The sequence below is a fragment of the Rhinolophus sinicus genome, linkage group LG15 (genome assembly GCF_036562045.2).
Source record: "Rhinolophus sinicus isolate RSC01 linkage group LG15, ASM3656204v1, whole genome shotgun sequence".
Classification (NCBI taxonomy): Eukaryota; Metazoa; Chordata; class Mammalia; order Chiroptera; family Rhinolophidae; genus Rhinolophus; species Rhinolophus sinicus.
This window is the reverse complement of record NC_133764.1, coordinates 43,829,581-43,856,272: the sequence shown is the minus strand read 5'-3', so window position 1 is coordinate 43,856,272 and position 26,692 is coordinate 43,829,581. Positions and strand designations below refer to the sequence as shown.

The 26,692-nt window shown below is 53.8% G+C and overlaps 1 protein-coding gene and 1 long non-coding RNA gene across 4 annotated transcripts in view; both read left to right on the top strand.

Moving 5' to 3' along the window:
- Nucleotides 1-12,016: 12,016 nt before the first annotated feature.
- Nucleotides 12,017-16,048, top strand: LOC141568806 (uncharacterized). 2 transcript variants are annotated; one of them, XR_012492022.1, is made up of 3 exons: nucleotides 12,017-12,132; nucleotides 15,002-15,059; nucleotides 15,919-16,048. It is a non-coding gene; the product is annotated as an uncharacterized LOC141568806 (long non-coding RNA). The 2 variants fall into 2 exon arrangements; XR_012492021.1 differs by lacking the exon at nucleotides 12,017-12,132 and adding an exon at nucleotides 12,503-12,600.
- Nucleotides 16,049-18,296: 2,248 nt separating this feature from the next.
- ITGA3 (integrin subunit alpha 3) overlaps nucleotides 18,297-26,692 on the top strand; it is a 29,359-nt gene continuing 20,963 nt past the window's right edge. Inside the window, exons 1-3 of one of the 2 annotated variants that reach the window (XM_019740658.2) lie at nucleotides 18,297-18,997; nucleotides 26,151-26,278; nucleotides 26,601-26,680. In XM_019740658.2, coding sequence (XP_019596217.2) covers nucleotides 18,792-18,997; nucleotides 26,151-26,278; nucleotides 26,601-26,680 — 414 coding nt within the window. In that variant the 5' untranslated portion in view covers nucleotides 18,297-18,791. The remainder of the gene's footprint in view (nucleotides 18,998-26,150; nucleotides 26,279-26,600; nucleotides 26,681-26,692) is intronic. The other variant, XM_019740657.2, reaches the window with a different exon arrangement.

The window sequence follows — 26,692 nt, the reverse complement described above, 5'->3', positions numbered from 1 at the left end:
TGGTCTTGTGCTCTGGTGCTGCAGTTGTACACTGAGGGGTCCAGAAAAAGGGGGTTACTCTGACATTTTAAGAGCATGTTATCTTAGATACAAAAAGGCATTACACAGGCTCACTTAAGGTAAAGATTGACCTTTGTCAAGGAAGCTACAGGTCTAGAATGTGACTACCCACCATTGCCTGCTTTTAGTTAGGAATTTTTATGTTCAGATCATCCTATGTGGGTACTTTCCGTCTCTGAGTTTGTGAGACCTGCTATGCAGGCCTCCCCTGAGCATGTCAGGTTTAGTATGTGGCCCCTTTTTTGTCCATACTCCCCAAATCAATCTATAGATTCAGTGCAATCCCAATCAAAATCCTAGCAGGAAAGTGAGTGAGTGCGTGTGTGTGTGCGTGTGTGTGTGTGTGTGTGTGTACTAACAAGCTGACAAATTTACAAATTTGTTATTACAATTGATAAATTCTAAAATTTATATGGACATGCAAAAGACCAAGAATAGCCAAGAATCTCTCGAAGAAGAGCAAGACTGGAAGACTTCTAGCATCAAGTATTCAGGCAGTGTGATTTTAATGCAAGGATAGACCAGTATAACAAAATGGAGAGCCCTAAAACAGGTCTACACAAAATGGCCACTTGATTTTTGACACAGACGATACTGCAATGATTTCCTGTGAAAAGAATGGTTGTTTTCAATAAATGGTGCTGGGTCAATTGGATATTCATCTGGGGGGAAAAGGTATCTTGAGCCATACTTCACACTATACCAAAAATAAATTCCAGATCAATTTAGACCTAAATATAAGTGGTAAAACAACTGGAAGAAAACAGAATATCTTCATGACTTTGAGGTACGCAAAGATTTCTTAAACAGGACACAAAAAGTACTAACCATAAAGGAAAAGAGTCAATAAATTATTCTCCATTAAAATTAAGAACTTCAGTTTGTCAAAAGTCACCATTAAGAAAGTAAAAGGCGTTTTTTTCGTCTTGACTGTTGACATGCCATCCAGACTGAGGAAACTTAAGGGCCACGTGAGCCACGGCCACGGCCGCAACGGCAAGCACCAGAAGCACCCAGGAGGCCGCGGTAATGCTGGTGGCTTGCATCACCACAGGATCAACTTTGACAAATATCACCCAGGTTACTTTGGGAAACTTGGTATGAGGCATTACCACTTAAAGAGGAACCAGAGCTTCTGCCCAACTGTCAACCTTGATAAACTGTGGACCTTGGTCAGTGAGCAGACACAGGTAAATGCTGCCAAAAACAAAACTGGAGCTGCTCCTATCATTGATGTGGTGCGACCAGGCTACTACAAAGTTCTGGGGAAGGGAAAGCTCCCAAAGCAGCCTGTCATCGTGAAGGCCAAATAAGGGTGTTGGAGGGGCCTGTGTCCTGGTAGCTTGAAATCACACAGGAAGTTCATTAAAACTCCAATGTTTTTTTTTTTTAAAAAAACAAACAACAAAAAAAAAGTAAAAGGCAAGCTACAAAGTTGGAGAAGACATTTGCAATACAAAGGGCTTGTATCCAAAATACATAAAGAACTCTTACAGATCAATAGGAAGAAAATGGGTGAGAGACTTGAAAAGGCACTTCACAATGAAGGCTTTCCAAATGACCTATAAACATATGGGAATGTGCACAATGTAATTGGTCACCAAGGAAATGCAAAACCCACAATGAGCTAAAATGAGAAAAGACCGACATTACTCAGTATTGGCAGGGATGTGTGCACACTTGTACCCAGCTGGTAGGAGTGTAAGTTGGCACAACTTACTTTTGAAAACTTATGACAACATCAAGTAAAGATAATTGTATTTGGTCCCCGTCCCCCAGTGATTTCCCCTCTGGACATGTACAATAGAAAAGCAGACATTATGCTCCAAAGACATGCACAAGAATGGTCACCATTTGTTGGAAGCCCCAAACTGAAAAAACCAGATGTCCATCAGCAGTAGAATAGATAAATAAAGGCTGTTATATTTATATGATGGTATGCTCTATAGCAATGGGAAGGAACAGACTGCAACTACAAGAAACAACACAGATGAATCTCATAAGCTTAACGTTGAGCAAAAAAAGCCTCACGTGAAAGAATACATATTGCATGATTCCATTGATGGCAAGTTCAAAAACAGGCAAACCACTTTGTGGTGGTAGAAGTCAGGACAGTGGTTACCTCTGGGGGGAGTAGAAATTGGGAGGAGGCACGAGAGGGTTTAGGGAATGCTGGAAATATTCTATATCTCAATCTAGGTTTCAGTTACACAGATGTGTTCATTTTGTGAAAACCCACCCACTTTACTATCTGTATGTGACACTTCAGTAAAATATACATATTACTATAAGATAAAGTGGTGGACCAGAGAGGCTTGTTAACTTGCCCAGAGTCACACAGCTCTTAGGCAGTTAAAAGTCCTAGGTTTTTATTCCTGCTTTGTTTCTCACTCTGTAATACCCTGGGCAAGTCATTTTCTTTTGAGGGGTTCAGTTTCCCCACCCCTGTGGAGTGGGAAGAAAAAAATCACATTTGCTATTGTAAGAGCTGGCAGCAGAATTCCTCTGAGGGAGAGAGCTTTGCCTGTGAAAATACTTTGCCGGGCTCTCTCCAGACATGAAATGAAAAGAAGCGTGGCTCCAGCTAGTAGCCTAGGAGCACTCTAAGTTTCAGGAGAGAATTCTTGAAGAGAGATGAGGAGGAGGGATGGGGATATGGAGGAGAGAGAGAGAGACAGAGAGACAGAGAGAGAGAGACTGAGAGAGACAGAGAGAGAGACTGAGAACCAACAAGGATAAGACGGCCAGCAATCAGGGTGAGATGAAAACATGGCCGTGAGAAGAGAGGGCTGCTGTGGTGCGTGAAGACCAGTGGGATCTGATATTCAGCCGATGGGTGGAAAAGTAGGCCTCCTCCCTCCTCACCCCTCAAGAATGATCCCCTAGCCTCACTGCCTTGGGTGAATAGTATTTAGGGAGGAATTTAAGGGAGGGCGGGCTGCATTCCACACCTGGGCTGACAAAGTGCAAAGCCAACAGCCCACAGGTGTGAGGCAGAGAAGTGCAGAATTCAGGGAAAGTGCAGAATTCAGAAATCAGAGGGAGAAGGGAGCACCCAGGACTCTCAGGGCGGGGGCTCAAGCTTAAAACCCCAGTATGGTTTGAATGTGAGATGGGAAGGGTGAGCCTGGAAGTTTGGAGAACTCAAGGTCCTGGGTGACTGACCCTTGGGTTTCATGTAAAGTGAAGGGGAGATGAGATACTCTGTAGGGTCCATCCCACTCAGAGAACTTCTCCCAAGTACCTTCCTGCACTGCTGTAGGACTGCAGAAAGTCAGTCTCTCTCAGCCAGACACTACACAGACATCGTGGCCAAAGGATGGTTGGAGGAGGCCATGGAGAATCACCTCACCGACATCCAAGGTCTGGAAGGAGAGGCCACTTTCCCACCCTGTCCTTACTTAGAATGATTACTCCCCAAAGAAACTAGGGTTAAGTGCAGGCTGTGGGCCCCAAGGAGAGAGTTAGTCCTGAGGAGCTGGGAATAAGCCACCTGCTACCTTGGAAATCAGTGGGCAGCTTGGTGGAGCTGAGACCGAAGACCAGGGGGTTTCAGCTCCCCACAGGGCCAGCAGGGGAGAAGGACATTTACCAGCACTGCCTCATTTTCCTCTCACAAATTGGAATCCCCAACCCTCTGCAGTCTTTACTGTTTCCTCGTGGGTCCGGTGTGTACAAAATGGGTGCATTGTGCAGGAGCTCACCTCTCGTGGAGCTGTCAGCCGCATGACCCCAGTGCATCAGCAGGAAAACCATGGGAGGCAGTGTTTTACTTTCCCTATTGCACAGAGGAGGCTTGAGAGTCTCCATCACATAACCCAGGTGCACAGCTGGGAAGCTATTGTGGAGAAGATGGGGGCCATGGAGAAGAAAGAGTGCCCTGGGCGAGTTGGCAGGAGGCCAAGGAGCATGCTTTGCTCCTGGTGGTTAAGGAGGTTTCAGGTTGGCGTGGGGGTGAAGAGCCAGCAGAGATAGGACCTTCCTCATCAGGCCCATCTACAAATGCCACCTCCTCCTGCAAGCCTTCCCAGATGCCTTCATCCTAGGGGCTGTCCCCACCTTCAACCCCATCCCTCCAAACTCTCAGAACACAGGCCACCCCACCCCACCCTGAGTGGGGGGCCTGCTCTTCCTGTCTCCCCACTTAATACTGACTGACATCTGAGCAGCGGGGGTACGGGTCCCTCTGGATCTCCCCCAAGGTGCCCAATGTGGCCTTTGTGCAGAGTGGGTGCTCACCAGCACTTTGTGGGTCAACCAGAGAGGAAGACTTCCTGAGGGAGGGAGGGAGCCTGGGAGCTCAGGAGAGGTGGGAGGATCTTCCAGAGGTTGGGGGAAAAGAAAAGGGAGAAGAGGGAGGAGTGCTCAGCGCTCCTGTGACAGCCACATTTCCCACCACACACCCTGCTTCTAGGGTGAACCTGCCCTTGCTACCTTGGCTGGGAACCCCCAAAAGGTGTGGATCAGCCCACTCCCCTGACCAGTCGCAGCCAGGGAAGCCCAGGTCTAGGAGAGGAGAGGCCATGAGCCAAATGAGGGGTCCACAGGAGGCAGGTGGAACAGTTTTCTCCCACTGTCCCCAGGGGCATTTGTGTGTGTGGGGGGGGTGGGGAATAGTAGCCTTCTGGGGGGAAAGGGGAGCAGATGGTTTACCAGGTCAGGAAAGGCTTGGCTGAAGTTCAAGTTTAGCTACTTAAACCACACCAAGAGGGAGAGATATGGTTTGTCCCTGTGTTGCCACCCCACACCTTCCAGGGCACGGGTAGGAAGGGACAGAGAAGGCCGAGATGTGGATTCTCCACACTCCAGCAGGACCACAACAATGTCCCCTGGCCTAGCCCCCTTCTTCCCACCAAATCTCTTCTAGGCGGGCAGCACCTGGATTCTTTCCTGTCCCAGCCTGTCTGTTTAGAGATGAGAAATGAGGAGAGAGGGGACCAGTGAGATAGAGACAGAACAAGTGGGGCAGAAGTGGGGTGATGGAAGCAGAGGAGAGGGCAGGGGAGAAGGCTCCAGAAGGGTCCCGGAGTGGGGCAGCTTGCCCAGTGTCCTGGCCCAGAGTGGGGAGCTGCCCAGGCTGGCCCCTGTACACTGTCCACAATGGTAACTTTCTGGGGCCGCCCCAGCCTCTCTGTACCCCCGGGTAGTTCTGGTAGTGTGTCTAAGGGCTGCTGTGTGTGACGTGACGGTGTGCTCTGGGAGGTGGCTGCTTGTCTGAGGACAGGCCCAGGGCAGCACCCCCTCCCCTGTCAAGCTCCTTGATTATTTTTTCCTGTCGGCTTTGCCTCCAGGGACTATTTCCCTCCCAGGATGTAAGGCAGGCAGCAGCTTGTCTAACCCAGCCTGGCCCTGGGGGAGCCCCCACTCTTGGGGGGCTGGATAATCTGAGCTCGGGAGACAAGTGTGACTGCTCCCACCCCCATCCTGGGAGCCCGGGAGGCCCCTGCCCTGCCCCCAGTTTCCCAACCTCTCCCTGAGAGCAGGCTTGAGCCTTTGGGATGCAGCCAGATTCCTCCTGCCAGGCGGGTGGGCTGTGGGAGGGGTCAGCAGGCAGGGCTACTGTTCGGCATATCCCATCCCCCACGCAGGGTGAGCCAGGCTCCTGCCTCCTCCGCTCCCCCTCCCTGCATCCAGGGCCTGCTTGCCCTACTGAGACAAGAGTAATGGACGAAGCCAGGGCCTGACCCGAGGGCCTTGGCCCCGGGCCCAGAGCTAGGAACACTGTCCGTAAATATTTGGGGAGTGAATGGTGCCCACACAGCCGACACTCCTGCAGCCACAGATGGTTTGCAGGAGGAGGTCATGGTATCCACCCCTCTGCTTCCGAGCTGGGGTCAGCATCAGAGATCTTGGGGGCCAGCCTGCTGGGCTCTCGACCAGGTCTGGCCACAGACAGGAACACCATTTCTTCATTACCCAGAGCGGCCCCATTTCAGCCATCCCCCTGCCTCTAGGCCGGCCAGCGTCAGATGCAGCCCAGGACACTGAGCTTTGTTTCTTGGGTACAGAATCTCTCCTGAGGGATGTTCTTTCTGAAATCTAGCATCTACCCTTCCGCGACCCCTTGACTTGGTATTGGGAGGGAAAGGAACCCCTTCTGGCCTTTGGAAAGTGAACTGTGGCCATCACCCTGCTCTCCTGGGCCCCCTCCCACAGCGCGGCCCATCTGCTGTTCCCCTGTCTGGAAGGGCCCAGCCCTGAGTGTATGCCCCCAAACTCGTTGGGGGTCTCCTCCTTTGCCCTACTAGGAGCCTGGAGGAGAACACACCTCTCATTCTCTGACCTTTTCGCTTTCCTATAGCCTCAGATTGAGACAGTAAAGATGAGGTTTGAAGGAAGTCTGGACAGCTCTCACACCGGGAGGCTGGTAATCTGAGGGAACCAACTGCTTCCTGCAGCAGAGGGATGGCTGAAGTTGTCTCTGGGTGCTCCCTGCCCCCCTTCCCTGTTTCCTAGGGCCTCTGGAGACACTGTAAAGCAGGAAAGCTGGAGTCAGGGCTGGGAAGAAGGCAGTTGGGCCAGCTTTTCAAACCCTGCTCCCTACAACTGGAATCGAATCCCGTTTCATGAGATTCCCTTGGCCTAATGTCTGTGTACTATCGGGTAAGTTATTGCAAATCTCCTGGGGCTCAGTTTTCTCATCTATAAAGTGGGGATAATAATAGTACCTACTTCATAGGATTGATTTAAGGATTAGAAGAGATGATGCATGTAGGGCACTTAGCACAGGACAGAAGAGAGAGCACGTACTCAATAAATGTTAAGCATTGTGACTAAGACTTTTAAAACGTAAAGGTCAAGTTCCCCAGGTTCTCTCAGGGCTGAACTCCTGGTATGCTTCTCATGGCCTGGGGGAAGGAAGGCTGTGCAGGGAAATAATATACTTTGGGACCAGACAGACCCTTGCTCCAACCTGCCCAGCCCTCCTCAGGTCCACCTGCCTCCACTCACTGTTGCCCTCCCCACTGGGTTCTCACGCGCCCCCAGTTCCGGTGCCTTCCTCCCCCCTCCAGTCTGGCCAGGCTGGTGCCCAGCCCACTTCTAGGAAGAGGGACATAAACATAACTGGAATGGACGAGAACCCCCCACATCCTCTCCGGAAGCACCAGGGTGGTCAGGGCTGCTGTCTGGGTGAGGGAGGGTCTGGGAGTTCCTAGGGCTTGTCAGGGAGCTCAGGGAGGGGAGAAGCACCCCTTCCAGGAGTTATGGAAAGAGGAGGCAGGGTGGTCCCTCCCAAGGGCCATGTCCAGACCCCTGCCACCCCGCCTGCGCCCCTCGTGGGTACAAAGTGATCTCATTGTGGTTTTGATTTGCATTTCCCTGGTAACTAATGATGCTGATCATCTTTTAAAAGTGCTATTGGCCACTGTATATCTTCTTTGGAGAAATGTCTATTCCAATGGGTGTTTTTTAACCACTTCACTGGCACCAAGCCACTAGGATACCCCCCGCCCCGTTCCATTCTCCCCACCACAATCTGCCTTCCCTGTAAGCGCAGCGCTTCCTCTGCTGAAACCTTCAATGGCTCTCATGGCTTGCAGCCAAACTTGCCAAATTATGTTCCGTGAAGTGTTTTGTGCGAGGTTAAGAGAGGTTTCTGTGAAGACGGTTCCATGGTTAAACTATGGTCAAAGTTTTAGGGAATGCTGCATCCTCTAACCCACTCCAGGAGTTTTGCCAATGCAGGTTGGCCCAGAAAAGTCCAACAGCAGACAATCCCCTCCTCAACCTGGCATTTCCCCAATGAATTTGCTGATGAATTCATACCCCTCCCCTTGTATTTTCTTTTTCACATCTTTATTGAGATATAATTCATATATCATACAGCTCCCTCATTTAAAGTGTGCCATTCAATGGTTTTCAGTATGTTCAGAGTTAGGCAGCCATCACTAGCGTCAATTTTGGAACATTTTCCTCATCCCCAAAAGAAACCCCCTGCCTTTCAGCTATCACTCTCCACCTGTGCCCCTCTAAGGACTAAGAACAGCTTTTTTTTGCGTCAAACATTTTTCTAAGCACTTTATTTGTAGTATCTCATTTAATCCTTATACAAATCCATGGGGTGTATCCTCCTATTACCCCCATTTTGTAGATGAACAATTCCAAGTTCAACGTAGTTAAGTAACTTGCCCGGGGTTACACAGTTAGCATGCAATGGAAGGAACAGTTGAACCCACGCCATCTGATGCCAGAGTCTCTGCTCTTAACAAATCACTTCCCTCCCATCAACCGTTGCTTTTCCCTGCCACTCTGCCCACCACTTTATTGGTACCAAAACATATTTACTGAGCTCTACCAAGTATTTCGCTGAAATAACAAGTTAGCAAGCGAATAAAAGAATTAATAGGACTGCATTGTTGGAGCTGGAAGGGACCCAAGTGGTGGCGTACATTCCAGGATAACAGCTCAGTCTGATGGATGGGGAGGCTCTGTGACTCATCCAGGGTCACAAGGTGGGGCAGAGACCATGTCAGGACTAGGTCTCTTCACCTCCTGCCCAGAAGTTTTGACATCACTCCTGCTGTGCCTCCATTCCACACACGTTTATTAAGTACCTCCTCTGTGCCAGGCCCCAATCTGAGCTCCGTCTGAGGCAAACAGAACAAGCTCCCGGGCACCCTGCCCTGTCTCTCTCCTCAGGGACGGGGGCTTAGGCCTGGCAGGGTCCTCCTAGACTTCAAGACTCTCCTGGTTCCTCCCCCATGCAGGGCCATCCCCTGGACTCCAGCCCAGTTGTCTCTGTTCCTTTGGAGGGAGCGCTGGGAATGGGAGGCGGCCAATGGCCGGTCAGGAGCACAGGGCGGGCCAGGAGGAAGGGCCCTGGGTAGGGTTCATTTCCTGGCACCCTTGTTTGCCGCGTGCCCCTGGCTTCTGGTGGCTGTTTCCGCCACGCCCACAGCGTCCCTGGCTGAGTGGGCAGCTGGCCTGGTACTGGGAGCCTCCCGCCAAGCTCAGTTTCAACTGTCTCTCAGCTGGGCCCGTCCCCCTGAGCCCAACAGACCCAGATGAGAATCCTGCTCCCCTCACCAACTGCCTGACATAGGCGTATCCTGTTGTTAGTCGGGTCTTTGTTTCCTCTTCTGGAAGAGGGGGTAAAGGGCCTGGCCTCATAAGCTTGTCATGAAGAATAAAGGACTTGGGTGTTCGTAAAGGGCCCTGGCACAATGAGACTCCCCATAAAAACTGCTAGCCCTTTTCTCAGCCTAGCTCTCCTCATTTTCCTCCTCCAAAAAGTCTTCCAGGATGCCCACTTTCCCCTGTCTCCCCATCCCTGTGTTGGGTCCTAGTCTGAGCCTTGGGGAATGCCTGTGATGGGGGTGCTATGATGGGGTCCCCCAGGTACTAATACCCCCACTAGCTATGGGGTGTCCATTTTCCTGACATAGGAGTAGACACGCCCATGTCCCAACATGAACGGGACCTAAGGGGACCCTCAGGAAGCCTCATCCATTTTTCAATGGACCAGATTCAATTGGATGCGTAGCATGGCCCTCCAATCCCAGCAGAGCACTGTAAGAGCAGCTATTGGCAGGGTGGAAAGAGGGGGTCTGAGTTTGTTCTTCCTGGAGAACAGGGCTGTTCAGGGAGAGAGAGCCATTGCGACCCCCACCCCATTCCAATTTTTAAAAAATGATTGAGCTATTGCTATGTGGCAGGCGCTGTGCAACTTCTCATTTACTCTCCACAACGACTCTACAATTTTTAACTCAATGTTACAGGTAGAGAAACTGAGGTACAGAGAGCCTAAGCAACTTCGCCAGAGTTAGTAAGTGACATCTGGCCAAATGTGACAAATGCTCTATTGGGGAGGGAGAAATAGGGTTATGCTGGAGCAGAAAGCAGCTGTTGAGAATCAGGGAGCCCGGGAAGACGGTGGTCTTTGAAGGAAGGGGAGCGTTGCTTGTAGGCAAAAGCCTTGAGAAAGAGGCCAGCAGGCCTTTGGGGGATGAAGGCCTGCCCAGTAAGCTGCGCTGTGTGGGGAGGATGGGCCTGCGGAGGGCAAAGCCCAGAGGTAAGCAGGCCGCCAGGGAGGACCGCAAGGCCCGGGCCTAGGAGCTGGGCCTTGGGCTTGGTTCTGCAAAGCGTCCAGGTTGGGTTTCAGGTGGAGTCAGATCAGAGGGGAGTCGGAGGGCCTCCCCTGAGGCCAGGTGATGGTTGTCTAAGGAAGAGAAGGGAAGGGCACAAGGTGTGGCCTGGTGCCTTGTCCCCTGTATGGTCTCAGTTAACCATCCAGCAGTGCCCAGCGGTGGGCGTCATCATCACCGCTTTACAGATAATGGAACTGAGGCTCAGAGCCGACCAGAGGTGAGTTAGAGGCTAAGTCCTGTACATTGGGGTGGGAGAACCCACTGTTTGGGGTGAGGTCAGGGCCCCAGCCATGTTCGCACACTGGCAGCGATGGTGGGTACACAGTGCTCCGAGGTCTTCTCAGGGTGTTTGTTGCTGCAGAGGAGGGTAGGCATGGGGTAAATGAAGTGGGGCCCCCTTGGGATTGTAGCTGCAGTCACCAAAAGCTAAGACAACAATGGTACTGGAAGGCAGGCAGGCAGGCAGGCAGGCAGGCAGGCAGGCAGGCAGGATAGGAAGGCAGAGCTGAGGGCTGGAGCCCAGGTGCAGGTGGTGAGAGGTCTGTGGGAGTTGAGACCCCAGAGAGCTGTCATGGGTGAGCTGGCTGTGGGCCTGGCCTGATCCTATGGAGCCAAGCTGGCATGGCCTGGTAGACCGGTGCTCCTGGGGAAAGGCCTCTAAGAACTTCCCTCTGTCTGTGCTTTTGGAAGGGACCACCTTGGGGTCCGTCCTGGACTCTGACCGCCCTGTCTATCTCCACCCCTGTCCCACTGCTTCAGGCAGTTACCAGCCAGACCTGCATATTCACCCTAGAGGCCCTACAGGTCCCCAGACTCACTGGCTGTCCTTGCTGCTGACCTCTCCCATGTCCCTTGCATCCCACAGCCTCTAGCTCCTGGACCCACCCTCACCCAAATCTCTCTCAAGTCCATCCACATCTTTGTAGCAGGGCAGACCTCACCCCTTCTCATTTCCATCCCTGCCTGAGCCCCCAGGTGAGTCTCCTTGGCTCCCCACCAGAGGAAGCTTTTGAATCCACACAGGCTGTCGGCTCACTCCTGGGCAGAAACCCACCAGTCCCCTTCAGTTTCAAGGCCAGCAAGCTGAAGCCCAAACTCCTGGCCCTAGTGCTTCTCTGAGCATGTCCCTTATAGCTAGTTGTGCTGTGATTGCTGCCCTGCTAATCTGCCCATTGCATCTCACTGCCCGCTTGTACCCTCCTCAATGTATCTGGCTGTCCTCTGCACACCCTCCACCCCCAAGTTCCCTTCTCAGCACTGCAGGGGGCTGTGCCCTCGCTCTGCCTCACTACTGCGCCCGTCCTGGGCTGCCTAGAGTTCTGCCACTAAGGAAGTAGCCTGACTTACCCCTTGCCCGATCTGACTCCTTTCCTCAGAGGAGCCCCTAATGTCCAGGACAAGGTGGGAAAGGGACTCCCAGAGGGAAAAGGCCAAGACCCAGGGAGTCATTTTGCAGGAAAGTGAAATCTTCTTCATTACACCCATCAGGCTAATAGTTAACTGAAGAGGGCAGTGCCAGGGGCCTGTCTGAAACCCCTGCCAGCCCCACCCAGCCCCACTAAGTCATTCTTTGTCTCTGCTCTTCCCTCAGCACCCTTTCTCTCCCTCCCTCCACCTTCATGCAGCCTGAGTCATTTATACCCCAGGGCCCTGGTTTCTGTGGGCGATGCTGTAATATCCTCCCCACCCCTGCCAGGGAGCCCACGCGCTACCCTGCCAGGTATGACTGCCGGCGTTTTAATAGGAACTTTTCCCAGAGGAGGACTTAAATTTTGGAGGGTTGCCCAACCGTGAGAGTTTCTGTGATCCTGGCAGGAAAGGAGAGGCTGTTATGAGGAGGGGGAGCTTCTGCTGCCTCCCGGATCAAACTCCAGAAAGGTGCCCTGCCTTGCCCATCAGACTCGTGGTCCTGAGAGCAGGGTTTGTGCCTCCCCCGTCTGCCCTGTAATCTACTCCGCTGCCCTCTGCTGCTGGCCACTCAGGGGTAAGCTCCACAGTGAGGGTCTGGGGGTGTCAGGATGGGGGGGCGAGGGCTGGGAGGAGGGCACAACCTGTGTTACTCAGGGCCCTGGCCCCGTCCATCCGGAGCAGGGTGGGGGGAGGAAGTGAGTCAGTGGGCACAGCAATTCATGCCTCAGGATTCTGACTTTCCTTTTCAACCCACTGAGCCAAGACGGTTGTCCCAACAGGATCCGCGGTGGGGGAGGGGACGGGAGCAAGAGGCTATTCACCAGACAGAGCTGGCCTTTCAGTCACCTCCCCCGGGATCCCTTTTTTAGGGCCATAAAGAGTATGTGGCCTACTGAATTTAGTTGGACACACAGTGGCTGAAGACCCACTGTGTGTGACGGAATGTCATGGGTGCTAGAAATACAGGTGTCATCAACAGTGAGCATAATGCCATCTAGCAAGTGACTTCTGGGTCCTCGTCCTGCTCTTTTTCAACATACCTGTGAGTCTGCTATCTTTATGTCCACTTTACAGTGAGGAAACTGAGGCTAAGAGAGGTGAAGGGACTCGTCCAAGATCACAGCCCTGCCGGTCTGTAATCATACTACAAGCCCAGGCTACAAGTCAGTGCAAGGCCTGGAAGAGTCAAGAGTGACTACGTGTGTGGAGGAGGGGTGGGGGGTGGGGAAAATAGGGAACAGGGGTGAGGGAGGGAAGTGAAAACTCATGAAAGATTTTGAAGGACGAGTGGACATTTTCCAAGTGGACAAGAGGGTAAAGGGCACTCCGGGCAGAGGAACCAGCATGTGAGAAGGTCAAGTGGCGTGGGCTGACCCCAGCGTGTCTGTGGCATCCTGCTGGAGACAAGCCAGTGAGGCAGAGGCTGTTACAGGGCAGTAGGTTGTGGCTACAAGGGGAGATGCCAAGCCCGTTCTGGACAGTCGATCTGAAGAGCCTGTCGGAGACCAGCCAGGTGGCTGGCGAGAGCTGACCATCGAGGCTGGCATCTGGAGGGGCTTGGGCGGGCGTCAGCAGCAGGTAGGGGAGTGGTGATGCACAAGGGGTGGTCTGAGAGACAGAGGGGTTAGGACCCCGAACACAAGAAGCCCAGGGTAGGCTGAGGAGTCTCGGGGCGGGGGTGCTGGGAAGGGACAGTCAGGGAGGCGGCCCAGGAGAGGGCGCAGAAGAGTTTAAACCCAGAAGGCAGTAAACAGGGTCACTGCTGCTGCCCTGGAGAAGTCAGGGGCAAGAACAAAGACAACTGTGGGGTTTGCCCATCAGAGGAAGCTGGTGCCAGAGAGAAGGTTTCAGTGAGATGGAGGGAGCTAAAGCCAGGTTGGGAGCTGGAAGGGGCCATGATAACCCATGGGCAGAATCCCACGTCCAGGGAGCGAGAGACAGGTGACTCCACTCAGAGAATGTGACTTCTAAGCTGTGGTGTCCTGGAGGAATAAAAAGTAACCAAGATGATAGGGTAGGCACCGCAGTATTTTCAGCTGTGAAGTGGGAGACAGCTCCACCTCATAGGGTTTTAGAAGATAACACACATAAAGGGCTGGGTCCACAGGCGGTGCTCAATAAACAGTAGCTCCCCTTCCACATTCAGATGTACATAAAACATTCAGAGACGTGTAGTCCCATAGGCAAACACATACGAATGCATAAGGCGTCGTGTGCACAGACACATGTTCCAATCCACATACACGTAGGAGTGCTCCACAGACAACCACACGGGGTCCTCCACGCCCAGAAGAGTCTCTAAGGAGTTAGTAGGAGTTTGGGGGAGGGAAAGGTAGATGAAGCCCCTCACCTGTCCAGATTTCTCACCTGGGCACAGAACCCTGCCTGTAAATAGTCTCCGCCAGAAACAGCAAGGCCCCGGGGGGCTGGTGACTCAGCTCAGCCAGGGCTACCACAGGGGCCCCATGGCCTCCCAATCTTGAAGGTGCCACCTTGGCATGAGATAGAGAATGCTGGAGAGCCCACCAAAGTCCTAATCTCCAAGCCAGGAGGGCAGGCCATGTGCAGCAAGGCCAGGCCCTGGGTGGCAGTGAGGGGACCATGGAGAGGGTTGGGGGAACTAGAAAGACGGTGTATGGGGGGTGTTGACTGACAGAGAAGGTTCCTGATGTTTGGGGCCTGCTCACCAGGCCCCTGAAGGGGTCACTGCTTATTTAGTCCCAGAACCCCTCTGCTCTTTCCCTCTGCCCCCCGAGGCATGCTCCACCACACCTGTGCCTGAAGTCCAGGTCAAATCAGTGTCCTGGGGCCTTCTCACTCACTCTCTTCCTCCCTCCCTCTGCCCCTCACCGATTGCTGAAATTATTACAGCAGCCCCTTCCTGCTGGCTCCTTCTCTCTTGGCAATGCCAGTTTCATGCTGTAGCCAAATCGTTCTTTCTAACACCCCCTCATTGCTCCATAAGCACCAGCCCTAAAATACAATGTCATGTGGATTTAGCCTGTTTAAATTTGAGAGCTTTCAGAACGTGAGACCAGGATGAAACCCCGGCCTCTGGGAGAGGCGCTGGTTCATCTCTGACACCCCTGGGGCTTCTCAGCTCTGTGCCAGTACATAGTCGGGTGTCAGTGAATGTCTGAGGCTGACAGATTCTGAGCCAGGGAAGTTGCCGGGACTGGGCTCTTGCTCCACCCGCCCCCCCCCCACGCCTGTATCTGGGTCACTGGAGAAAGGAAATCTGATAAACCCATTCAAGCTTCACAGCTCCTCCCTCTCTCTCCAGTTATTTGCATTTTCAATTCAAATCAGAGATAGAGACCTGAGTCTTAGTTCAATAGCAGAGATTTGGTCCTCTTAGTTCAACAAACATTAGGAGCCTTGGGGCACAAAAGATACCCGTAGAGGAATAATGAAGAATTTTCTACAACCCTTTCTTTTCACAGATGAAGAAATCGAGGCTTGGAGGGGGAAAGTAACTTGCCCCAGATGAGAGAGCAGAAGGTAGCCTGCATTCAACCCTCACGACAGCATAATTCCACTCCATCTCACTATCTCTCCACTAACTGCCTGTGAACATCCACTCACTGACCTTCCTGTAAAAACTGAGTGAGCAAGTGGTGTGATCTGGGCTCTGGGAGACCAAGATGGGGTGTGTGGGGTTAAGCAGGCAGACGAAGGCTGGTAGAAACACAACAAGTGCTGAATAAATGGGAAGTGTTTTTATAGAATTTTGATGTCATTTTTGCGACAGAAAACGTCACCCCAAACCAGACCCCAGTTTTTCTGCTTTCTTCTCTCCTGAGACTCCCTCTTGCTAGTCCTTTCCTTCTCCCTTGTCCAGGTACTCCTCCTCCAGGAAGCCTCCCTGACCCTGCAGAACCTACAGTTACATGTTGTCACAGTCCTGCAGAGACAGATGGACCCCACCCAAGGTTTAGTTGAATGTCAGGACTGATGACGCCACACACAACATCAAGAAAGAACGAAAAGTTTTATTATTTACATAATTGAGGTCTCTAGGGAAGCAGAGCAGGCCTCTCAAGCAGGTCTGAAATAGCTTGAGAGAGCCAAGAAAGGAGATTGGCCCAGGATTTTTACTGTGGTTAGGGAATGAGGTCATGGGAGGGCTTTTTTTGTGCGGGAAGGACTTGCATGGTTCAAATCTCCCATGAACTCCAAAGGAGGGAGCATAGCACCAAATGCTTTCTCATAGCTTGCCCAGGTGTGGGGCACAAAGGGAGGAGGGAGAGGTGACAGCTTAAAAGCTGTCAGCAGTCAAACATCAAAAACAGGGCTCAGACTCCTCATCACGCATGTTATTCACATGTCCTTGTTTCTCTCTCTGTGTCTACATTTCTAGGTGGGTGCCTTCTCCATGAGGAAGAGTTGACACGATGAAGTCAACTGGGGGATGAGATGAGGTCGTGGATGATGTCACTGAGACCAGAGCATTTCGGACATTTGGCATGAACTTGGGATTTCTCTTTCTGTATCTCTCCAGCCCAGAGGCCCTTCCAGTCTCCAAGTCTCCCTCTACCATTCCATCTCCCCCAGATCTGCCTGACACTCCCCCACATTCCTGAGCTTGGGCCCTCCCCCAACCAGACTCCTGCTCCCACATTCCCTGTGGACACTCCCCTGGAGTGGAAAAACCATCCCTCATCCCTTTCCTGCTCCCAGCCCCAGGATCGGACATGCTGGTCATTCCTGTTGGGGATGGCCCAAGAGATAACGCCTGGCATGCAGCCCTCCTGTGTCGTCACCGGGCTCTTAAAGCTGTTTCAAGCGGCACCCCTGCCCACACTGAGTGTCCCCTGGCCCCTAAGCTCTTGGCTCTGGCTGCCTCCTCTTCTCCTAGAACAAGGTGGAGGACCCAGCAGCCAGACAGGACATCCAGGTAATGGTTCAACTCCCAGCTGAGTCAGTTTCCTGTTCCTTGACCCCAGATAGCTCCTGACCCCTGGAGGCTCTGCGCCACAGGTGGACCATGGAGAGAGGCTGGGTGGCTCTGGGAGTCACAGCTTGGGAACAAATGTTCTCCTAAGGGCAGACAGGGATGAGTGTCCTCTCCCCAAACACCACAGAGAACACTGTTATCGCAGCTGCTTCTGTGTAGGCACATCTGGCTGTCTGACCAACATCTGCCTGGAGTTTGTCTCTTAAAGACACAGCTGTGATTGGTGGCTTCCAGTCTTAACTCTGCTTCCCATGAGCTGTGTGATCTTGCACATCCAGGTTCCCTAGTAAGTCAGATGAGGATGATAATCCTGAATTTACACGGAGGCTGGGAGGATGAAATGAGAAATGCACGTGAAATGATTCATCAACTGTAAAGTTTGGCCTGAGTCCTTCCCAGGCTCTGAATCTAATTTTATACTCCTAATTCTTTATTGTTTTCCTTAAAGAGGGCTCCAAATTGTACAAGCTTCAAGCCCCACAAAACCTAGATTTGCCCTGAGTATTGTACAAATGTTAATTCTTAGCGTAAGTGGTGAAGAAGGGCTCTGAGGTCAGATTACATGAGATTAAAATCCGAGATGTGTGGCCTTCTCCAAGTTGCTTAACTTCGTTTTCTCATCTTGAAACAGAGATAACACCTCAGAGATTATTGTGAGGATTTAATAATATTTGTAAAGCATTTGTCCCCCTGCATAAGCACTACTACATGGGTCTTATCATTATTACAAACTCTCAGACACAGGGGCTCTAAACTGAACTTCAAGGGAGGGCTGAACTGGAAAGCTCCTTTATCCTAGAGAAAAGAATGGTCAGAGGAAATGGGTCTTTGCACTGCAATATGGGGAAATCTGAGTTAGACCCAAGAAATCTGAGTTAGACCCATCGTGACCTCTTGAATTTCCTTTTCAGTTGATTCTTCTGCGGGTAACCAAACATTTAGGCCCCACCCACCTACCTCCAACTGGCACCACCCACTTACACACCTGTGGGGGCTGGCGTTCCTGCCCAGTTTCCAAACAGTCCGTCTGAGCCTGGGAGGGAGCTCAGGGGACCTTTGGGATTCTGGTGGGCTAGTCCCTGGAGGCGAATGAGAAATCGGTGCAGTCTGGGCCCAGCTGCCTAGCCACGGAGGGGCACTCTTAGGAGCAGGGACTCATTTCCACATCGACGGGCTTACAAGGGAGACCAGAAGGCGCAGCCCTTTGGAGAAAACGCTGTCTTGTTGCTAATTACGATTACAGATGCTTGTTTATTTTCTACTGCTAAATATCTGTCTGGCTTTGCGGAGGGACCATTTCCAGGAGGGATCAGGGTGGGTGGGGGCGGGTGGGCAAGTGAAAAAAATCTCGACGAGGACAGCAAAGGGGCTGGTTGCGAGGAAGAAAGCCCAGAGACCGCCAGCCACCTCTCAGGGACTCCCAGCGCGGCGGAGGCGAGTGGGGCATTCCAGCCAGCGGCGAGCGGGGGTCGTTTCCCAGATGCGCCAACGTTGGGGCTCTCCAGCCGGGACCGCAGAGGTGCCGCTCCTGGAAAAGCCTTTCCAGCAGCAGTAGCAGCAGCAGCAAACCCGCGGGACAAATCCTACCCCCGGCCCCGCCGGTCCAATCCATCTTGCTCCCGAGGCGACGCTTCTCTTGAAAAGCAAGGGGCGGGGAAGGGAAATCCAAGCCTTTGGGGGCTCCCGACAGGTGTTTGGGGGAGAGGGCGGAGCCGGTTTGGGGAGGATGAGGGCGGGGCAGTGCTGCCCCTTTAAGAGGCGGCGGCCGAACCGGGACCTTTTCTCTTCCCCGGAAGGAGAGCGGAGCCGCGACTGGGCGCGCTAGGTGGGGAGGTGCAGAGCTGGGCGTGGGGAGGCGGAGCGCGCGCGCGGGCGGGGGGATAACTCTCCTTCCCTCCGGTCCTCCTTGCTGTCGAGCAGTCTGCCTGCATAGATTCGCCGCCCAGCCGGGATCGAAGGCTACCGTGCGGCCAAGGGGGCGCGGCCGTGAAGAACTGGGGGCAGGGTGCCCGGGGCGGGTGGGCGCTGACCCGACGGTGGGCAGGCGGCAGACTAGACCCGCGGACCTCCGAGGTTCGGAATCTCGAGAGCGCAGACCTTGAGCGGACGCTACACTGACCAAGGCTGGGGACCAGAAGCTGATCCGCACAGCGGGGCTCAATTACGCGGCCGGCTGGAGTGTTTTCCAGTGGCGCAGGGAGCAGGTGAACAGGTTCTCATTCCCAGCTCCACGCCCTCACGCTCTCTCGGCCCGTCCCTCGCTCCAGCTCGCAGCCATGGGCCCCGGCCCCCGCCGCGCCACCCGCCCTCTGCGCCCGATGCTCTGCGCGCTTGCCTTGATGGTGGCCGCCGGCGGCCGCGTCGCCTCCGCCTTCAACCTGGACACCCGATTCCTGGTGGTGAAGGAGGCCAGGAACCCGGGCAGCCTCTTCGGCTACTCGGTCGCCCTCCACCGGCAGACGGAGCGGCAGCAGCGCTACCTGTAAGTACGGCTGGCGGGGGTGGGGTGGGAGAGAGAGAGTGTGTGTGCAGGGTGCGGATCCACAGCTGAGTCCAAGTCTTGGCCCGCTCGGGCTTCCAGGCCTGTGAGCTGCCTGCTCCCGTGAGCGAAGATTAAGGGGGCGGGGACCTGGGCAACCCTCCTGCTGCTGAGGTTTGGCGGGAAGTGGAGGGATTGGGGTGGGGGGCAATAATCCTTGGCAAATGCTGACCCAGCCAGAACCTGTCTAGACGCAGTCCCTCAGCCCTTCACATCTCTCTGGAGAGCAGAAGAGGGGTCCCCGTTTCTCTAGCTCCCTTCCATTCTGTGAATTGAGTACCTAGTACACTGCATGCCTCTTCTCTCCAGGGCTGGGAGCTTGGGAAAACTGCAAGATAAACACCTAATGGATCCCCCGTCCCCGTTTTTTGGGGGAAGCATCTATGGGCAAATGCACTTAAGCCCGCTTTCTTTACACCTCGCATTTAGTCTGCGGCCAGGCCAGCCACACCCTCTGCAGAGCCAGACTGGAGGACTTCTCCACCAGCGTTTGGCGGTTGGGGTGACTTGGGGGTTGAAGTGATGTGATGAGAGAGTCTGGGCATTTGGAGCTGTCCAGGCGCTCCCTCTGAGCTCTTGAGGTTGGAGGAGTAGAAGAAAGAGGAGGGGCTGTCCCAAATCCTGCTTGGTCTCCTGCCCCCCACCCCAACCCAGCAGTGCCGCCCTCCCACCAGACATCTTTCCTGCATTCCACAGATTCATGTTGAATCTTCAACCCTGAGTGTGTTTGTTTGGTTTGAAGAGCGAAATGGTGTTTTTCTCTTTCTTCTGGTCTCCTTCTCCAACAGCTGCAAGAAGAAGGAGGGGGGAGAACTAGGCGTAGGGGAGAGAGGGAAGGAGATTGCACTCAGCTGCTTGTGCCCCCACCCCCACTCCTATCATCACACTCATGTCCAGAGGGGCATGTCCAGGTTTCAGATGTTTCTGTGCCATGGACTCAGTATGTTGAGGTCAGCAGTTGGGGAAGAGGACAGCCGGGGGAGGGGAGGCTGCCCCAGGAGGGATGGTGTTTAGGACAGGCCACTGTCACTTTGGGCTGGGTGACCTACCAGACATCTGCACCCTCCTGGCGTCTGACCCCGCTAAGCAAGAGGACACGATCAGAAAAAGGGTGTGTGGCTGGGGCCTGCAGAAACTTGAGGAAACTTGGAATATCCAAAGTCCAAACTCTGCCCCAGTCTTGGCTCCTGCCCTGCTGGCCCAGCCCCTGCCCAACCTACCTGAACTTGGCCTCAATTCCATCTGCAGAGTGTATGGTCACCACACCCTTCCCAGTCCCGCCCCAGCAGCTGCGGTCTGGCCTTGGCCAACCCTCCATCTTTTGGAGACCCTAAGTGACCATCAACACAAGTTTCTATATTGGTGCTCTCTCTGCCCCCACCCAGGAAAAGATTTTCCTATTTTCCATGCTGAATCTGCACGATATAAGGCAACACAGTGTAAAGAGAAGATCAGAAAAGCAAGAGGAAATAATGGAAAGCTAAAGTCAATAGAAGATTCTGCAATACCACCATCCCCCTGTGCTATGTGACCTTGAACAAGACATTTCCCTTATCTGGGCCAGTTTTACCCAAAGAGGGATTGGACCTGGATCTAGGTGCTCCTTCCTGCCTATGTTGCCCTATAAGAGGCAACTTGGCATTGTCAAGAAAGAAGAAGCTCCAGAGTTCCACTGCCAATTTCCTGTCTTGGATCTGTCAATCATACCTCAGCCTTAATTTCCTCACATGTTAGGGGAAGGGGAACAACACGCCTTCTTCATGGGGTGATGGGGGGCTTTAATGAGATAATGTGAATGAAATGCTCTGCATATGCCAAGGCGCAGCTGAAGGCTCTTGTACTGAAGCCAGAACCTGGATGCACCTTCACTACCCATGGGCCTCACCCAAGATGACTGAGCAGAGGGGTTCTACTTTTCTACCTGGGCAGTTAGAGATGACATTAGGCCTGCCAAGAGCCCAGAAGGTCCTAAAACTAATGAACCTCAGAGAAGCAGGTCGTTCCAGATAGAGTTCGGGGTCACTTTCTTGGGTATCCTCAGTCTTTCCCAGGGGTGGTTCTAGATCTTGGCTCATCTCCTCATCTCACTGAATTCTGCCCGTTGGCTCTTTGGGAGAGCCAGCTGGCCCAGCTGGGCTTAGCTGCAGCCAGCTGTGTGGCCAGATGTGAACAGCTGCCTGAGTGCACAGCTCAGGGGAACCAGCTACTCAAGTTGGCCTTAATCTGTTCCCTCAAAGTCCCTTCGGAAAGGGGGACGGTTCATGGTCCTGAACAAACTCTTAGCCTGGGGTTCATAGGAGGTTTTCCGGAGGTGCAGGGAACCCTGAAAGTATATGTAAAAGCATATGCATTTACTCATTGTTCTAGGGGTCAGGAGGAGGGGAGAGCATAGCTTTTTCATCATATTCTCGAAGAAGGCCTTATTCCAGAAATGGTTAAAAACCCAGGTGTGGCCCCTCTTTGTTCCCTGTCATCTCCATCTCTGGACTGGTGTTCCCTGCCCACAACACCGGAGGCTCACTCCAACCCAGGCCCCAATTTCTCAGTTTCTGGACATGAGAGGTGAGGAGCAGGGCAGAGGACCAAGGTGCTTTGGGCTTCTTGATGAGCTGCATGAGGACACCTGGGGAAGCAGAGGGACTCTTCCTCTGGAAGATGGTCACTGACCCTGCGCACCCCCAGCACCTATCTGCATTCCCTCCTGGGAATCTCCTGGGAATCCAGGTGTCCTGGTCTGGCCTGACTTTATGGGCTATGGGAGGTACCTCTGGGGCTCTCTCTCCCTTTCGCCTTTGCCTGGCAGTGAGGGTTTCTGGGAAGCCTCGGATGGGGGTTTGCTGTGGCTCCTGGAAGATGAGGTCATACCTGAGGGAGGCAGGAATCAGAATGACAGCTGTGCTCTCCTAAAACACGTTTCTTTAGGCAGAGCAGACGCCTGGCAGCCTCCAAGGCGCATGCCAAAGAAAATGGGCATAGCAAATGTGGTTGCAGGCAGCAGGCCTGCATGCGTATGTCCTTTTCCTCTGGCTCTCTTCAATGACCATTCCAGACCAAGGAGCTTTAAACTGAGCGGGAGGCAGGGAAAGCCTGATCTTGTAGAAAAAAGCAGTGAAAGGGGCTTGGTTAGAGCTAAACAAAGGAGGAAGAGGATGTCCGTTGCAGCAAGAGGAATTGAGGTTAGATGACATGAAGAATGCCCTAAGGGATCAAATATGGAAAAAATACTTAGGAGCAAGGGAGAGGGAGAAGAAATGAGAACAGCCTTATTCTTTTTTATCGGAGGCTTGGGCCAAGCAAGGCCTCTGTCTTCTGTCCTTTCTCATTCTAGCTCTTCCTCCAGCTTGTTGCTCTGGTTCTAGGGCTGAGTCACCACCAGAGGGGAGAGGGGGCTGGGTGGGCATCATAAGGAGAAATAAGGGGAGGACAGAGAGGGCTGCAGTTTTAGCTACCACAGGAGCAGCCTCTGGGGAGATGGCTAATTCGGGCAGCAGTGTTGGCACAGAGCTGGGATCCAGGCATCTGAGAGCTGCCCCCCTCCCACCTGCTTCCTGGCCCGAGGTAGAAGGGAACCCTGAGAAATAGACAGGGGGGCCCCATTGGCCTGAGTGCTGCACACTTTGGCCCCCTCCTGATTAACTTAAATCTCACTGGAGCCACCCCAGCGCCCCCCTGAGGTGAGGAGTCTGGGAAGTTGACTTTTAAGGCTGTTTCTCTGAGCATCACCCCACCCTCTTTGGGGGAGCCAACCTGGTACCCTGCCGCCCCTGTTCCCCCTTCCCCAGCTCCTCTGATTCTGCTTTCTATTTGGCTTTTCCGTTAGTTTTGAACTGCCCAGGGAAGAGTGATGGGGCAGGGCTGAGGAAGTACTTTCCCAGAACTTGGAGCTCAGTGGGCTCCCGAGAGGCCAGGGGGGTCTGTCTTGCCCGAGCCAAAGGTGAAGGTGAAGAGGCAGCTGTTTCAAAGCCCTTAAGACGTGATTTTACCCATCCCCCTACCTCCCAGAAGGGCTCCCTGCCCACCCCCCCCCAGCCAGCCTGACTACAGGAGAGGTTTGGTCTGATCTCCTTTATTCCTTGTACCAAGAGCTGGGCAAAGCCTCCCACCTAACCTCTTCCTTTCTGACTGCTGCTGGGAGGGTAGCTCAGTGGTGGTCTAGAAGGGGTCAGCTTTTGGACTGGGATCTGGACCAGATCCAACAACAGGCAGCAGAGTGCTCATTTGCATGTTAATTTGCATTGCTTTTGCACGTCAGTGAGGTCTCTCACACCCTCTGAATTCTCCCATACCTGGCTGTGGCTGGAGGCAGCTGGACTTGCCCCTCTGCACACCCGCCTACCCTCATCTGCCCGAAGTCCTCTGGCTGTAGACCCATTGGATCCCGGGCCGGGAGCCAGAGGGCCGTAAAGGGCCTCTGAGCAGGCCAAGTTGGAACTAAAAATACTCCAGGGGGGTGGGAGGTGGGGCTCCCAGTGGAATCTCTGGGGAGGGAGGGGCCTGGGATATTGGGATGTGGGCCTGGGATTAGGGCACTGGCTCTGCCCCTCCAACCATCAGTTGGCACAAGACTGGTGTGAGGCGAACGCTGGGAGAGTATAGATGGTAAGGGGATTTATTTTAATCCAATTGCCATTCATGCCCAGCTCTGTCTGCTCTGTTCCCCAGGAGGCGAAGAGGAGGGGTCCCTCAGCCCACTCCCTTAGACATCTTGGGCAGGGCAGCAGCAGGGGCAGCAACACTGCCATTGCGTGACATGCCCTGGGCTGCAACCTGGGCTTCCCAGGGCCCCTCACCCACTGAGGCCTGGACCCACCCCTTGGGGCATTGCCAACCTCCAGCCTCCACCTCCAGTCAAATCTGAGCTCCCGTTCTAGAACGACTCTAGCTCCCAGGAGCCTCCCGCACCACCACCACCCCCTTAGTGATGGCCTGCTCCTTAGGCCGTGGAAGTACTACCATGTCCCGACCTCTGCTCCCTCTACATAACTGGACTGTTTTGCTATTTGCTCTCTGCTCCAGGTTCCGTAACCTGGTGGGACAGAAGTTGCTGGGTGCCTAGAGGGAGGCCTAAGGGTATGCTAGGGCCAGTCCTGGTGCCACAAGAATCAGAATGACAGTGCTCCTGTCGGCCTTGGCTTTATAGTCAGAAAGCCCTTTTAAAGAAAGAACCTATTTGTTCCCCCAACAACCCTTGAGATTGGCGGAAGAGCTGATGTCCCCATTTTACAGATGAGGCACTCAGGGCTCAGAGAAGGAAAGGAAATTGCCCCTTGAGGCAGAACAAACCCTAGAACCAGGCCCTTAGGCTCCTAAGCTAAACTGTTCATTTCCCGTGACTTCACTCTCTCACCTGTCAGGCTCTCCAGGGACTATGTCATGGGGGGTCCGACAGCGGACTCACCAGGCACCCTCCCCAGCCCAGACGGAGGGTGACTGACTGGCCTGGCTGCCACACTGGCCCCTGCCAACCCTCCTGCCTAGCACTGCTCTGCTTCGAGAAGCTGCACACCTGTCCCCAGGAACACTTCCCCAGGGTAAGGGCTGAGCTGAGATGTGAAGTGCAGTCAGAGGTCCCGCCCCCTTCCCAGCACCCCCAGGCAGTGCATTCCTGACACCCAGTGCGCGGAGGTACCCAGGCCCAGGCATGCCCAGGCCCTGCCCTGCCCACTCCCTGCAACCCTCACTCACAGGTACCAGGCAGGAGCTGCAGGCAGGGCGTAGCTCGGCACTTTCAGACTCTGGCAGGAGGCCCAGAGCCTCACTGAGCGGGGAGCCTCAGGGTGGTAGTATATCTGGGGCCAGATGGAGGGGTTCCTAGGAGGTGACTGCCACCCAGGAGGGGTTCCCAGGAGGCTGGGTCCTTCGGGATCAAGGAGAGGGTACTAGCAGAACATCTAGCGGCTGCAGAGAGGCGATGCCGGGAGAGAAAGGGGTGGTAGAGTGGGTTCTTAAACTGGGGTGCACAATATTTGGGATGTATATTAACTATGCAGATTCCAGGGCTTCATCCCCAGACTCGATTTAGATGGTTTGTGAAGGGCCAAGGAATTTGCCTTTTTAACATATAGCCCAGGGATTCTGATGCCGGTAGTCCAAGACTGTCTTTTGAGAGATTATTTTAAGGCTAATTCCCCGCCTTCCTGTCCTCTAGTCACCTTTCTGGTATGGAATGGGTTGCCTAAGCCATAAACCTCCTTGTATGAACTTGTAGTCAGTGTCCCTAAAGAGGGGCAGGCTGGGGACAAGGTGATGGTCCTCATCCATCCCCATGCTCATGCCCACCTTCCAAGAACACTGCCCTGGGGTCACATTGTCCAAAATGTCAGGTACCCAGTCCCACCCAATACTTGAGTGCCTGTCTTAAGGTGGCAGTGGGGGGTAAACGTCACCCAGCCCACTTGGGGGCCACATCTCCTAGATCTAAGGCCTCAGATGGCTTAGGAAGGACCTAGGCTCCCAACAACCGACCCTCCTCTACCCCTCACACCTTCTCCCCGCAGGCCCTCTGGAAGTTGTACCCTGTGCCAGGATGCCTCCAGTCTTGCTCTCTTCAGGTCTACCTTCATCTCAGAGGCCAAAGCTTTCCTTCCAAAACCCAGATCTGACCATGTCACTCCCTTGCTTAAGCTCCATCCATGGCTTCCCCAAGGCCCTTCCTACCCTGTCCACTTGTCCCTCCCCAGTGTTCCTGGATTCTAGCTATAGCAGGGCTCTGCAGATCCCTGAGTCACGCTGCTTGCTCATGCTTCCTGGCCCTCGCACATGCCGTACTTGGGCTTGACCTGCCCATCCTCCCCTTCGTCACTTGGTGAACCCTGGTCGTCATCCTGAGACTCACACCAGGTCCCCTCTTCTGTGGGCCTCCCTGACTGCCCCCCATGCAGAATCCGGGTTGGTTTGCTTCCCGCATTCCTCTCATGAGGCACTGACTGCAGGTGTCTGCTTCCTTGCCTGCCTTCCCCTACAATGGGCAGCGGCTGGGATTCATCCATCTCCCAACCCCAGAGCCGGGCACAGAGCAGATGCTCAGTAAAGGCAAGTTGTTTGAAACAGGCTTTGGGGAGTCTGAGCTCAGGCCCCCCCCCTTCTTGTCACCCAGGCTCCTGGCTGGTGCCCCCCGGGAACTTGTTTGGCTTGGTGACTATGCCAACCGGACCGGCGCTGTGTACCTGTGCCCACTCACTGCCCAAAAGGACGACTGTGAGCGGATGGACATCACAGAGAAAAGTGAGGGCAAGGGGCTAGGGCTCAGTACCGGGTCAGGAGCCTTGTGGAGGGGATGGCACAGAAAGAAATGACCTGGAGGAGATAGAAGGCTCACCAGGGCAGTTTCTAGTCACTTCTTGTGCAGCTGGGAAGAGTGAATCCTAGAGGAGAATGGGGCCACATGGGATTCGTGGAGCTCAGACTATGATGGGCTGGAGAAGGGGAGTAGGGAGAGCTGCACTGCTGGAGTGGAGGATCCGGGAGGGACCGACCGCGGGACTCTGGAGCTCTAGGCAATGGGAGGATGGGGTGCCCTGGCTCACATTCCCTTCCATGTTCACAGGTGACCCCAACCATCACATAATTGAAGACATGTGGCTGGGGGTGACTGTGGCCAGCCAGGGCCCTGCAGGCAGAGTCCTGGTAAGTGGGCAC